This window comes from Ostrinia nubilalis, chromosome 22 (assembly GCF_963855985.1).
Source record: "Ostrinia nubilalis chromosome 22, ilOstNubi1.1, whole genome shotgun sequence".
Taxonomy (NCBI): domain Eukaryota; kingdom Metazoa; phylum Arthropoda; class Insecta; order Lepidoptera; family Crambidae; genus Ostrinia; species Ostrinia nubilalis.
The window spans coordinates 12,404,214-12,419,007 of record NC_087109.1 but is presented as its reverse complement, the minus strand read 5'-3'; the positions used below and the strand labels follow the sequence as shown (position 1 = coordinate 12,419,007).

The 14,794-nt window shown below is 37.7% G+C and overlaps 1 protein-coding gene across 3 annotated transcripts in view; it reads left to right on the top strand.

Annotated features, from left to right (window-relative positions):
* The window catches only part of LOC135082626 (oxidative stress-induced growth inhibitor 1-like), a 70,204-nt gene that overhangs the window by 35,529 nt on the left and 19,881 nt on the right, over positions 1-14,794 (top strand). For all 3 annotated transcript variants that reach the window (XM_063977409.1, XM_063977410.1, XM_063977408.1), the window contains 3 exons: positions 4,440-4,740; positions 7,201-7,306; positions 7,925-8,024. In XM_063977409.1, coding sequence (XP_063833479.1) covers positions 4,668-4,740; positions 7,201-7,306; positions 7,925-8,024 — 279 coding nt within the window. In that variant the 5' untranslated portion in view covers positions 4,440-4,667. The remainder of the gene's footprint in view (positions 1-4,439; positions 4,741-7,200; positions 7,307-7,924; positions 8,025-14,794) is intronic.

Genomic DNA, 14,794 nt, shown 5'->3' with positions numbered 1-14,794 from the left:
GGCAGAGTTCATTGGACATTGGATTTACTCGTATCAGAGATTATGTCATTGGAAATTGGAAAGATGATAAACCCATGTTTTGTAAATAAAAATATTTATCTTTATAGTGTAAATCATTGGTTTAACTATCTTTTATTTCGAAGTGCGAAATTGTGGTTTTCTGAATAAAGAAAAATAAAAAATATATAAAAAATGGCAAACTAAGGGGCAATGGCCCATAACACTGGTTGAGTTTTATAGACGGTCAAGCTTTAGATCCTGGTTATACAGGAGTTTGGCGGGAACTAGAGATGGAATTCGTCCCGGAAATTCTACTAAACATAAAAGATATTTTGCCTAATTATCCTCAGCACAATCAGCTTAGTAACACATGGTGTCAATGACCGCTTAAGAGCACCTGATAACGTGGACAGGTCATTAGTGGGCGATAGCAGCCAACTTCCTAATTATGAAGTTTGGAGATTGTAGAAGTCGTCTGTCAAGATACGAACAAACGAACTTTTTTATTTGACACATGTCAAAGTTACACACACACAATAGCAGCAGGCCGGAAAATATTGTTTTTTTTTTTCATCCAGAATTAATTATGATGACTTGAATTTTTAAAATTAATTTCTCACAAGATTATCAGATTCGTTCGTCTTTAAAAATATCTTCTCAAATGAAAGTATAGAGGAGCGTTTTCCCTATTTCCAAGAAAAAAGTCCAATTATTATCTTCATAAGAATCTTACTCGTACTTCTACGAATAATCAAAAAAATATCTGAATTAATCTAACTACTCTTGAATTTGCTTAGCGATATATTTTTCACATAATATTTATAGCTACCCTATCCTACATACGGCTTATTCCCAAAGGTCCACGCCTACCACACACAGTAGTTTGATTTTAAAAATAGGTGGACATACGATCGAAAGTCATAATTTCACCGAAACAAAAATTGTTTTGGATAGCATTTTGAATGCTGATCAACATTTGTCATTATGCATTTTTCGATAAAACGAGCCTTTCATGCTTAAAAAAAATATGACAAGAAAATTTGTATGGAGAAAAATCTTTTTTATTTTTTTTCTGGCTACTGTTGCAAACTGTAGCGGTCAAACCTTATGTAGTCGTAAGTACCTATGGTGCCTAACATTACTACATATTACTTTTTGCGGGCACGCGCGGCCAAGCGAGTAATGGACATGCAAAATTTTAAATAGTTTTATTTATTCATTATTGATTTTAATGCACTTAAAGTAATTATTAATAGATAAATATACTTAGTCTAACTTACTACAGCCCCCTATTACCTCATTTCACGCTAAAACCTTTCAAACTAGAACCTAAGTTTGTAGGTACTAGGTAGTCTAAGTTGTTTTTATTGTTATTATAATATTCACTACTGGTCTACTGGTTATCGTGTAAGATAGATTAGGTAGATATCAACCCTTTACCGCGGTATATACCTACTTCTTGGCACTTATAATACCGACATACATGATTAAAAAAAGTCTTCAAGCAAGAACCCTTGACTTCAATGCTTATGAAAGATTTTTTAACATTCTAGAGTAGTCCTGAATAGATCCTTAAATCATTTTGACTGTCATAATCGATTACAGTAGGTAGCGGAACTGTAATTTCCAGTTCTTCTGTTGAATAGTCTTATACTTTCGCAAAAATATTCTTTTTTTTGGCTCCTTTAAAGAGGTGTAAGTTTCTTTCCCTTCGTCTAAAAAGATAACGTACATAACACCTTTATAAGTAGCCTCAAACATAAAGCATAAAGCATACCTTTACCCAATCATCGAACTGAGAAAAATCTGAAATCCGACATTTATCACCTTCTTCCATTCATGTCTTCAATTATTATCTTCATTCGAAAAACAATCAAAAAAAGATATTTTAGCCTATTCACTTATTTTGATCAGAGTGTTTAAAATAATCAAAGTCACTCACATACTTACTTTTTCCGAAAGAATCCAATAGGCAGGTTTGCAGTACACCAAAATGTTATCACATTATCTGCATCATGTAACAGCAGTTTTTGTGTACGTTAGCTGGCATATAAAACTATAGGAGAGGTGTACATAATGGATCTGCAATAATGTGTGGTAATACGGTTCGGAAACGTGGCCTCTCAATATAGGCCTTATAAATAAGCTCAAAATTGCACAACGTGCTATGGAGAGGGCTATGCTCGGTGTTTCTTTACAAGATCGAATCAGAAATGAGGAGGAGATCCGTAAACGAACCAAAGTCGTTGACATAGCCCAACGGATTAGCAAGCTAAAGTGACAATGGGCAGGGCACATAGTACGCAGAACTAATGGCCGATGGGGCAGCAAGGTTCTGGAGTGGAGGCCACGTACCTGAAAGCGCAGCGTAGGACGTCCACCCACAAGGTGGATCGACGACCTCATAAAGGTAGCAGGAAGGCACTGGATGCAGGCCGGGACCAACCGTGCGATGTGGAAGTCATTGGATTATGTTCAGCAGTGGACGTCCTGTGGCTGAAATGATGATGATGAAAGGGAAATGATCATGAAAAAGTGAAATCGAGAGTAATAACTAGTTAAATCAATTAATTAGTAATAATAACCTTTCCCGCCAAAAACGAGGAGCAAACTGAAGCTATCGGCCGAGTTGGACGACGAAAAATCGGCCAGTCTGCGCGCGCGTAGAGGAGCGCCGTCTGATCAAGCTATCGACCGATAGTTGGACGATACTTTAGTTGGAAGGCAGTTGGGAATCGTATTCAACTATTTAGTCGGCCAAATCAAATCGGCGTAATGTGCGAACTTCCATACATGCCCATACTGATTAACTGCCCGACTAAACTATCGGCCGACGAAAAATCGATGGTCTGCGCCTAGGCTTATTTATTTCATGTAACTTGTATTTCATGGTATTTAATTTAAAAGAGGTGCATGTATGTGGAAGCAAAATAGCACGACAAAAGAAGTTGAGTGATGCAAAAAAATAAATAAAAAAGAAAGAGTACGATAGAAAAAGGCGAGAAAAATTAAAATAATACTGAATCTTTGAAAAAACTGCGGGAAAACGAAAGATTAAAATATTTAAAGAAAAAAGCGAAAGTTCAAGTAAAAACTTAGACTAGTGAATACCCGAAATACTTGTCAATGCTTAAAGCATGCCAATATGCCATTTGTACATGTTGTTTTTTACTATAATATAATAATAAATCATTCCCTCACTCCGTTAATCATTCCCTCATTTATTAATTTTTTAAAACCTCATTTTTTATAGGTAATATAAAAAAATATGGAAGACCAATACCCCTGGACAGATCTCTAAAAGTAACTTTTCTGATCTCTGCAAAAAATATCTAAGTTAATGTAAAAAAAAAGAAATTTAAATAAAATCTCAAATTTTGAGATTTCATAAGAAATACCCAAATACATAAATATCTTTATCTTTATTGCTTATGGAAGTTCTTTAATTTTGCAATGACTTTTTTACATGGGGCCAAATTTTGATACAGGGCCCGTCTTAGGCACGAATGATAGATACATTGATATTATGTGTTTATTTATTTAGCTCAAATCAAACATACAAACTAGCCTTTATTTATGTAGTCCTTTAGCATACACAACAATTTTTTTTTTATAAAAGTCAATATTTTTATCGCATTCCATTCCATGTCATAAATATATAATTCAATAATATGCTCAATTGAGTCAGTAACATACTCACAGGTATATCGATTTATCTTTTATTTATCACAATAAATTACACAATATTGAAGTCATACGTAATTTTCCCCAAATTATATGATTTATTATAGTATTAAACAATGAAATTCGTCTTTTAAATTGCTACACAGGGTGTTGTACATAAATACAGGGTGTAGCTAAAGAACAGGCTGGCAAAAATATTATTTCTCAGACTATGACAACTTGAATCATCATCATCATCATTTCAGCCATAGGACGTCCACTGCTGAACATAGGCCTCCCCCAATGACTTCCACATCGCACGGTTTCTTGGTAGCGGCCTGCATCCAGCGCCTTCCTGCTACCTTGAATGTAAATTATATTAATGATGATTAGTGGCCAAAATTCACAATTTTATTTTTGAATTCACTTTTTTATTAAGTACACAGACAACCATTATATGGCAGACAAATGCCGTGATTAATAATAACTTGTCAAGATGCTTGCCAAATAGTTTCCAAGTTCGTTCATCTGTTAATTCGTTTATTGCATTAAAGGACGTAGCACATTTATCTACCAGGAAAGGGATCGTAACCGTATCAACTCGAGGTGATACTTTGTATGAAACTTCATAACGCCTCGGCGCCGTTGACAGCGCGCGAAAGGCAAATGGTGTTGATCCCTTTCCGAGTTGATAAGTCTGCTATGGCCTTTATTATAGTAGGATGTCATCAAGTTATTTATTGCATGTTACTAATTATCTGTTCTTTTTGTTACAGATATCGAAAAAAATCGTCGCAAGCGCAGACCATCGAACTAAAAGACACAAAACAGTCAGCAGGACTCAAAACTGAATGTGATATAATTTATTTATTTATTATTAGTACGCATTTAACTAACTGACGACAATACTCAAAAGTCAATTAACAGACTATAAAAGGCGGGAAAGAGAAAAGAGCACAGATAACAATTGCAAGGAGGTTATATTTTATGTTTGAAGGATAAATATGAGAGACACCATGAAGTCCTGCCAACACACACTGTCAAACGACATCGAATACAAAGAGGTCGTTGTCATTGGTGAGTATGTATTTTTTATTGGTATTTTAATTAAAAAAAGTATATTTGACAACTAAGACTACCCGACCCGATACTTTTGGATACCCGATAAGATTACTACTGGACTGGACCCGAGGTTTTTACATTTTTTCCTCTTCTGGCAAACCACCAATTGATAAAATTGAATTAAGTTTAAAAAAAATTCAATTGACATACCTAGTAGTTACGAAGTTTAAAAATACTACTGCTACATTTCGCATAATAAATTGAAGATGTGACGTCATTTTTTCACAAAAACAATTTTGACAAGCAATTTATTGGTTTCAAATCAAATAATTGAAAATTAAAAATTGTGGCAGTCCAAGTTGAATTTCTGTGCTTTTGGTATTTTTATAAACTGAAAAAAAGGGAATAATAAGTGTATATCGTGCTAATCCAGACCAATAAAGTGTTTGCTAGAGTCTGTAATCTGTATGTAACAATAAATATGTAGATAAAAAAATAGAGAGGCCATATTTGGCCGGGCGACAAAATGGAACACAATCTCCACGTGTACAAAATGGCGGTCACGGCTTTTGTTTTTATTAAACAATCAAAAACATTATCAATCAATCGACGGTGTCATGTTCAATACATTCATTCATCAAAAACTTCCATAATATTCAACAATTGACTGTATGACCCAATATCAATCTCACAAAACAAAAGAAGATTTACGAAAATTGGTCATTGTTCAAGAAAGTCAATTTCATTTGTTTTAACGTGTCATTTCTTCTTGATTTAATAACCCTGTGGTTAGTGGATGACCTAACTCTGATAGTGAGATCATAGAACACAAGGTTTTTCCACATCGAGCTTTCGCTGGGGTAAAATGTGTGCTATAATGAAACTACTGATCCTATTTAGTCCCAATGGATTCTGGGTTTTTGGTACATTCATAGATTAAGGAAGGACCTTCTCCTTTTTCGGTGATTTCTTAAAAAAAAGGTTTCAGTGGGTTAAAAATATGTGCGTTATAATGAAACTACTGATAGGTTTTTGGTCCATACATTGTGGATCTTCTCCTTTTCCGATAATTCCTTGTAAAAAAATCATTTCAAAAAATATTTTATACCAGCTGCCACTAGAGTTGTATTAATTGTAATTTTTTTGTTATATTGTATGTATGTATTATTGTACAATTGTTGGTAAACCAATAAATAAAATAAAATAGTGAAATTCAATTTCTTTATCCTTCTTTATGTAGGTCCTTTACAGGGCTCATAAACACCGCCTAAATATAGCTTGCTCTACCACTTTGAGACAACAATATATGGTGCTGAGAAGAAATAGTTCTTTTCTTTTTATAAGAGACTCGTTTTCATTGAAAGCAGGGGAGTAGCTACCGCCGTATCAGCCGTATCAATAATACGGGGCCCCAGAATACAGGGGCCCAGTGCCGATTAGGCAACTGGCTAGGAAAGTTCTATAATTTTGAAATGTAATTTTTTAGATGAAAAGGACCCCTTGATGTAATTACTTTTTAGATGGGGCCCCCAAATTTTAATACAGGACCCATCTAAGGCGCGATACGATATTCAAAGAGTAAAAACCTCAGCTCGCGCGGTAACGTAACATTTTCATATCTAATTATTTTTATCAGTGTTGCAGTATTACACAATCGATGTTTACTATTCGTGTATTTGCTATTGTTTGGTCTTCGATAGATTCATTCATGTTTTGTACATACTTTTAAACTGTTTTTACTATTACTGGTAATAATTTTTTGTCTTTTGACAATTTTGTAATTTTGACATTTGTGAACTATACAATAGTGACTGAGTTTCTTGCGCTGCTTCTTCTCAGCACACACACATTTCTGGAGTAGTGTCCTGATTAACACGCGCCAGACACGGGATAGATATCAATCGTGTCCGTCTGTCCACCGGATCGCGACAGTTGACTCGCGTAATTGGCCGGGTCAAAGCAATTGCTGCGGAACGATCTGGAACTTGAGACGGTGTCATTATCTTGAAGATCCATTTGAGATCTCACGAAAATAAGGATCAGCTGGGGGCAGTGACGGGATATAATCTTTCGTACCGTTATATCATTATTGACGACAAATGCGTAGTTTTATCGTCTAAAATGGATCCCACCAAAAACATTCTGTAAAATACTAGCCAAGTCTCGATAGAGCTGCTTGTTTATCTCTAAAAAGTAATGAAATCTAGACAAAGTCGTGCCAAGTCTATGGTTCCTTACTGCGATTTCTTTATTATTATAGTTAATGTTGTGTGACTTGGCCGTTGAACAATCTTTATTAAGATAATCATACATAAGTATTATTGAAATACGCAGCTTTATTAATAGCACCGCCGTATAGCACCTCTGATTTGTCACCCGTATGCATGTAGCGCCTTCTGAAGCCGCCTCTGTGATGAATGATGGAAGGCGACTAGTCTTTTCCATTGGCAATCAACAGCTGTATAAAATCCTCAGGCAACGGCCCCAGCGGGATGGTGACGTCATTCATGCTGGCAGGAAACGTGCCCTACCTGAAGAGAGTGCCAGAAGACCTGCCCATCGATGACATGCTCAGAGCCAGGTAACTTGCAAGCATTTAAAATCATCATTATCATTTCAGCCATAGGACGTCCACTGCTGAACATAGGCCTCCCACAATTATTTCCATTTCCACAATGGCCGGTTGGTGGCGGCGACATCTATCTATCTATATAAATAAAAATGAATTGATGTTCGTTAGTCTGATTAAAACTCGAGAACGGCTGGGCCGATTGAGCTGATTTTGGTTTTAAAATGTTTGTCGTAGTCCAGGGTAGGTCTAAACGGTGAGCAAATACGCGCGCGATATTGTTTTTCTGTGACAGACAAGATTCCACGCGGGCGAAGCCGCGGGCGGAAAGCTAGTTTAGAATAGAATAGAATAATTTTTGCGGGAAGCAACTGGATTCGGGCAGCGCAGGACCGGTCTGTGTGGAAATCCTTGGGGGAAGCCTTTGTCCAGCAGTGGACGTCATTTGGCTGAATCTAACAAACGAAAAAAAAATTTAGTATTCCGTTTCATCCAAGAAAGTCCGCTGCAGGATATAGGTCTCCCAAAAATTTCCACAACAATCGGTCCTGCACAAGTGACCTGCACATTTGTCCCTCTCATTCTTAGAAAGGTATACCATTTCAGTAATCTGTACTTTGTGTATTCCAGATTATCAAACCTGCCAGAAGGACAGAATTTATACGAAACAGACTTACTGGAGCTAGCCGAAGGTCTGGAGGGTAGAAGCCAGAACCCCATCCCTTTATTGGTGAGTCTCCCATTGATACTAAAATATTGGTCAAAAGACTATTCCCACCTTTCGTTCCCACCGCTGCAACTCCTGTGTAGTCAGGATCTACAGCTTGACCGCCAATAAAATTGGTGCCGATAGGTCAGCTCTGTTTCTTTACGAGATCGAATCAGAAATGAGGAGATCCGTAACCGAACTAAACTCGCTGACATAGCCCGACGGATTAGCAAGCCGAAGTGGCAATGGGCAGGGCACACGCAGAAGTGACGACTGATGGGGCAGGAAGGTTCTGGAGTGGAGGTCACGTGCCGTGGGACTTCCACGCGCAAGGTAGACAGATGACCTCATAAAGGTTTCAGGAAGGCGCTGGATGCAGGCCGCTACCAACCGACTTACCTGGAAATCGTTAGGGAAGGCCTGTTTTCAGCAGTGGACGTCTTGTGGCTGAAATAATGATGATAATTAATATTGAATGAAATAATAGCCATATTATTATACACTTTGCCTAAGAAGGAAAACCATTGAGTTAGGTAAATAAATAAACTATGAATCGGATTGATTGCTTACGCAAATAGGGTCGGTAATTGTTTAGTCATGTAATGATTTGTGTAAATTTAACTACTCACAATAAAGTAATAAATTGTATAGAGTTAAAGTTCAAGTATTTCAACTAAATGAAGCCAATAGGTAGGTACCTACTTTAATTTTTGATGAAATTAAAAAAAATATTGTTAGTTGTTACTGACTTGCAGTAAAAACTTACGGTAGGTAATTTAGGCCTCTATTTTATTTTAAAATTAATTGTAGGTACAATTTCGCATAGTTAATGTGTCGATTACATTGCATTATCTGCCTCGCCTCATTAATTAAAACGCTAATCGCTTAGCAACAAACTAACAATTTGTCAACTTGACACACCCGTTAACCTCTGGTAAGTTTTTTTGAGTGCCCCCCAGTAAATTAATCTTTATCGTGTTTAAAATATGTTCAAAAATATTGTCACGAGAATTGGCCTACAACTTGGTTGTAGGAACGAAATGAAAAAGTTTTGTATGATTTGTAGGTCGCGAAGTAATCATTTGATTGGTAGTTTGAATTAAGCAAATTGTTATTTGCCATTAATATTGTAACATATCATGGAGATGGTAGAGCAAGCTATATTACGGACATGTAAGTGACATACTGATGAAAGAATTCGTAAAACTTAATATCTGTGTGTATACTCCACGTGTAGATTGTATGACCGTAGTGTCATACATACAATCCACGTGCGTCTGCGCATTCAAGTCAGGAAGAGTTGTCGAGTAGTCAAGTGGTAGACGTAAATTACCACGTCTTGTAAACACGATTAAATGAAGAGGCGGTGTGTTGATTATTGAATACGTGCTATGTGCAGTCTTGAGTACACTAGTCACACTAATTAAATACTAGTGGTTATAACTCAAAGAGTAGTCCGAGTGAATATAGGAAACGAAACATCATTTAAGTCAATTGCAATCCATTGCTGCGCAATAGTCTTCCCAAGGAGCGCCAGAAATTTGAGGAAGAAGTCTACTAGAAGTTTCCACTATTGGACGTAAGATTATCCTAAGGAGCGATAGACCTTATGGAAGACGTTACACGTATAAGTACTGGCTAATTAGTGATGACACAAGTAAAATTCCACCTCTCGTCCCCACTACTGCAACTCCAGTATATCCAAGATCTACAATTCGGCCAACACCAAACTAGGCATGGAAATATTTGCTACTTTTCATTCATTTTAATTTCATCAAAAGTTCCTTGAATGGTTGAGATTTTATTGGCGGTGGGAACGAAAGTGAGCAATGCTCCCGTACTCAGACTTGGCATGTGTAATTGTGTACTGAATGCACTTATACATTTTACAGTCACGTATATTTTAATAATTAATCAGTACGCTGCGCCACAGACCGCGGCCTTATCTAAAATGTATATTCATATTTTGCTATCGTGGGCCGCGGTGGCGTTCGATAACCGGTTGCCACGCCAACTCATTCATTCATTTGCTGAATTTTGACACCTCGTTGATCTAGTGTGTGTACTAATGTGTGAAAAACTACACATAGGTGCTATACACACTACTATTGTGGGTGGGTGGGTGCCACCCAAAGTAGCTAAAAAATTCGTAACACTTCTTTGTTACTATTCGAATAAGGTGTTGTCAACTTTTTGGCCACTTTGGGTGTCACGAACTATATGACGCTGACTGTACTTATACTGTTATAATACTGTTGCCAGAAAGACACAGCAAAACTTTAAAGGGTGTGGGAAAGCCTTGGAGGGACTTGTTACGAAAATGTCACTTATCGATTGTATTTCAATTAAAAAGACAATGATGATCATAGAGTAGCATAAATGCAAGCATATACACTTTATAATTTAAATTGTCTTAAACACAAATTGCATTACATAAACGTACTGATTTTAACTGAAGCATGTAAAAATGTAGAGCTCACAAACAAAAAATAAGCGTTTTTACTTATCTTACTTACCACATTATGTTTTAATTCGCTTAAGAAGCTATTTGCGGTTGTTTTAAAATATATTTTAATAGTACTAAAGTAGTAGGTACCTATCAGCAGATAAAACCAAACGTGTGTTGATACGAGTAGCTTAAGAACAAATAAGATTATAAAAAAGTCAAATCCGAAAATACTTTTTGTTGATTCCACTTTGCCGATCACGAATCCAAATGCAATATTTTTTTCATTCACTTCTTGCTTAATTTTTTTATCAAATAAAAACATGACAGTGTTTCCTATAAAGCTTTGGTTCTTTACAAAGCTGTAGCGGAAGCGGAAAAACGATGTTCCTTTGATGTTTGCAACGCCTTGGTTCAGTAGTTTTAGACTCTTAGTGCAAGCTATTTCATGTATTTTTTGACGAAAATTTTAATTTGAAAAAGGGCCCTTTTTGCCTATGCCCAAAATGCGATTAAATCTGTCCTGTGATTGGTCTAAATATTGATTTTGAACCAATAAAAGGCACCGATAACAAGCTAAAAGTGCCTTTTAAAAGCCCACTTGCAAAAATAAAATGAGTTTAAAAGTTTTTTTATCTATCTAGTTTTTTGAGCCTCGTAACCTTATAATCCAAGATAATGAGATTATTTTTCCTATTGTTTTATTTTAAAAGTTAAAGAACTTGCATTGTCGAACCACATTTTTTTCTTAATTGCCGTTTATAATTTTAACTTGAAAGTATTCGCTTTGTATTAATTTATTGATACCGGTAGTAATGTTAATTTATTTACAAATAAATAATTTTGAAAGTCCAATGTCAAATGAATCAATGGACACTTCCTAGAATCCAACCAATTAACATTATTTTAATAGCTTGTGAAAAATAAACTGTAACGGTTGATCAATATTATAAGTAGCGCTAGCGTTGTTATAAATATTTATCAATTATCAATAACTACTTACCTTCAGCCCGTGGCATTGCCTATTAAGTAGAATTAGTTTTTTACGACTTTCCGGGCAAAGTTTCCAATTTATACATCTGTCGTATGAATCAAGTTTAATGAGGATCAGTACTGTTGTAGAAAATTCAATAAAACTAGTATCTACGTTAATCTTTAAGACATAAGAAAGATATATCTTTTTGAATTATCCAAATCGGACCATTACTTACGAAGATATTAAGTAATAAACATAGGCCGTTTTTGCCGCTAAAAGTCAACGTACGCAAGGCCGCGTGACGTCACTATATCCGAATCGAGCGCAGCCGGCGTACTATTGGGATGGAAAATATTTTTTTCTGGCTAAACTATCAGTTTTAGAAAAAAACTTTTAATAACATTTATTCTTCAAAATAAAGTAACGTAATGAATAAACAACACCGATCTGCGCATCAATGCGCCGCTTGCAAATCGGTTATTGAAGATCATGATTATATGGAATGTCACACATGTTCGGCCTTCTATCATGGCCTTTGCATCGGTATATCGCCTAAAGAGTTAGAGAATCTTTCGTCCGACATCAAGTCGAGTTGGTTGTGTCCAGAATGTCGTAACAAACAACCGCGAAGCGACAATTCGAATACGCCGGTCCGGCCCACTTCCATGGGCGCGCGCGCCGATCCAAACGTGACCGTGCGCCTTGGGAAACGGGGCCCGACTAAAAAGCCGAACGCGGCTGCTCCTGCATCTGCGCCGACCGCGCCCGCGGCCGGTTGCTCGGGCGCGTGCGTCTCGCGCGCAGAGTTGCGGACCATTATGCAAGAGGAACTGCAGGGATTTGTAAAGGAATGCGTAAGGGAGTTAAAAAGCGATATAAACAGGGAATTGGGAGCCATTAGAAGCGAGGTAGGTTCCTTGAAGGAATCAATGAATTTTATAAGCGAATCCTTTGATGGCTTCAACACAGAAATAGCCACCTGGAAAAGCAAGCTCGAGTCCATCACGAAGGAGAAAGAATCCCTCCGCAACGAATTGAATATTATCACAAGTCGATTCAATCAGCTCGAACAAATCTCCCGCGCCTCAAATTTAGAAATTCAATGCGTCCCGGAGCGGAAAACTGAGAATCTTTTAACCATCATCAAACAATTGGGTAAAACCGTGTCCTGCCCTATCAGCGAATCGGATATTTCCTATTGTTCGCGCGTCGCGAAAAAGAACCCTGATAGTCCTCGCCCCCGCTCAATTCTGATAAAACTGAACAGTCCTCGCTCCCGGGATACCCTTCTGGCTGCTTCAATCAAGTACAATAAATCCCACCCTCAGGATAGATTGAACACGGGGCACCTGGGCTTCGGGACCGATAAGAAGACCGCGATTTACGTCACTGAGAACCTATCGCCAGAAAATAAGCTCCTCCACGCTGCAGCGCGCGCCAAAGCTAAGGAGCTGCAATACAAACACGTCTGGGTTCGTGGAGGACGTATTTACATGCGTAGGACGGACACGTCAGAGTATGTACTTGTACGTAACGTATCGACACTGGAACAGTTAACCTAAGTGAATATTGTATAATTATTTATTTACTCTCTTAAGCTAAGCGTGTAGTAATTAAAGATTAAAATTCGATAATTTAAGTATTTACAATCAGAACGTCCGTGGCCTTCGCACGAAGACCACGGAATTTTACAAAAATGTATTGTGTACTGACTATGACGTCATATGCTTGTGTGAGACATGGCTTAACAGCTTGATTTATGACGGGGAGCTTTTCGATGACCGGTACTTGGTGTATAGGCGTGACCGCGAGACTAGCGGCTTTCACACTGTCAAATCTGGTGGCGGGGTGCTCATTGCGGTGTCTAAACGTATTGGTTCTAGAAGGTTGCCCCATTTGGAAAGCGACTGCGAGGACTTGTGGGTCGAGTTGGAAATGCGCAGTACAAGTGGCTCTACTGATAAGTTGTTATTATGTGGTGTTTATCTTCCGTCACCTATACAAAAAAATATTTTAGATTGTTACATCAATAACACTAACCGCGTTTTTGAATCGAATGCACGGACCTTGATCTTAGGCGACTTTAATTTGGGTAACATTTGTTGGAACAACGAAAACTATACGCCTACACCTAATTACACCGCAGGGATTCCATTAGATAATACTTTGCTCGATTTCATCGCCCTGAACAGTCTTACACAGTTTAATAGCATCTTAAATGATAGAGGTAGGATTCTGGACCTTGTTCTTTCCAACATAGCGGTCAAAGGTGTTGTTCGTAGTGACTTCACATTAAGTAATCTCGATTCCCATCATCCTGCCCTGAAGGTGACCGTCTCTTGCTGCGACCCCTGTAGTCTACCGCCGAACGCCGCAAACAGAAGATTCAACTTCTACAAGGCGGACTATGACAAAATAGTTAGGCATTTGAACACAATGCCTTGGGAACATGAACTATCTTCATCTTCAGTCGATGTCATGGTCGACTCATTTAATAGAATATTAAAAGAAACAATTGCTAGGCACGTTCCTAAATCCAAACCAACCTCAAAAAAGTATCCAGTTTGGTACACAACTGAGCTCATTCGACTTTTAAAGGAAAAATACAAGCTACGTGTCAAGTTCCGCAAATACAAAAATCCTCTGGACGAGCTTGCTCTGCGCTCGCTCAAGGGAAGATGCGTTGAATTGATAGATACGTGTCATAAAAAATATCTCACAGATTTAGAAGACTCTCTTAGCGAAAACCCGAAATTATTTTGGACATTTTTAAAAAATAAAAAACGGAATAGTAACTCCTATCCGTCATCCATGACCCTCGATGACAGCATGGCGGACAGTGGCGAGGGTATATGCGACTTGTTTGCCTCTTTCTTTGCCTCAGTATATAAGACCTGCTCCCATTTACCCGTGACTTCTAATGACCAAATTATCACGACGAATTACCTCGTAAACCTGCAATTTTCACAGCAAGAAGTACTTAAATCTCTAGACAAAATAGATCGGCGCAAGGGAGCTGGACCCGATGGTATACCGCCTTTGTTTGTGTTCATTTGTCGCAAAGCGTTATCTCTGCCTCTTACTTTAATTTTCAATACATCTTTGAGGACAGGTATTTTTCCTTCAGCCTGGAAGGAGGCACGAGTGGTCCCCATCTTTAAGTCAGGTGACGTCGGTTCAGTTAAAAACTATCGACCAATATCGATTCTTTGTGTATTTGGCAAGGTGTTCGAGTCCATGGTGTGCCCTGCGCTTGCTTGGCATATAAAACAGATAATTTCACCCCAACAATCCGGCTTCTTGACTTCTCGCTCTACCACCACTAATCTTGCCTCATTTGTCGAGTATGTCTCGGTCTCTCTTGACTCA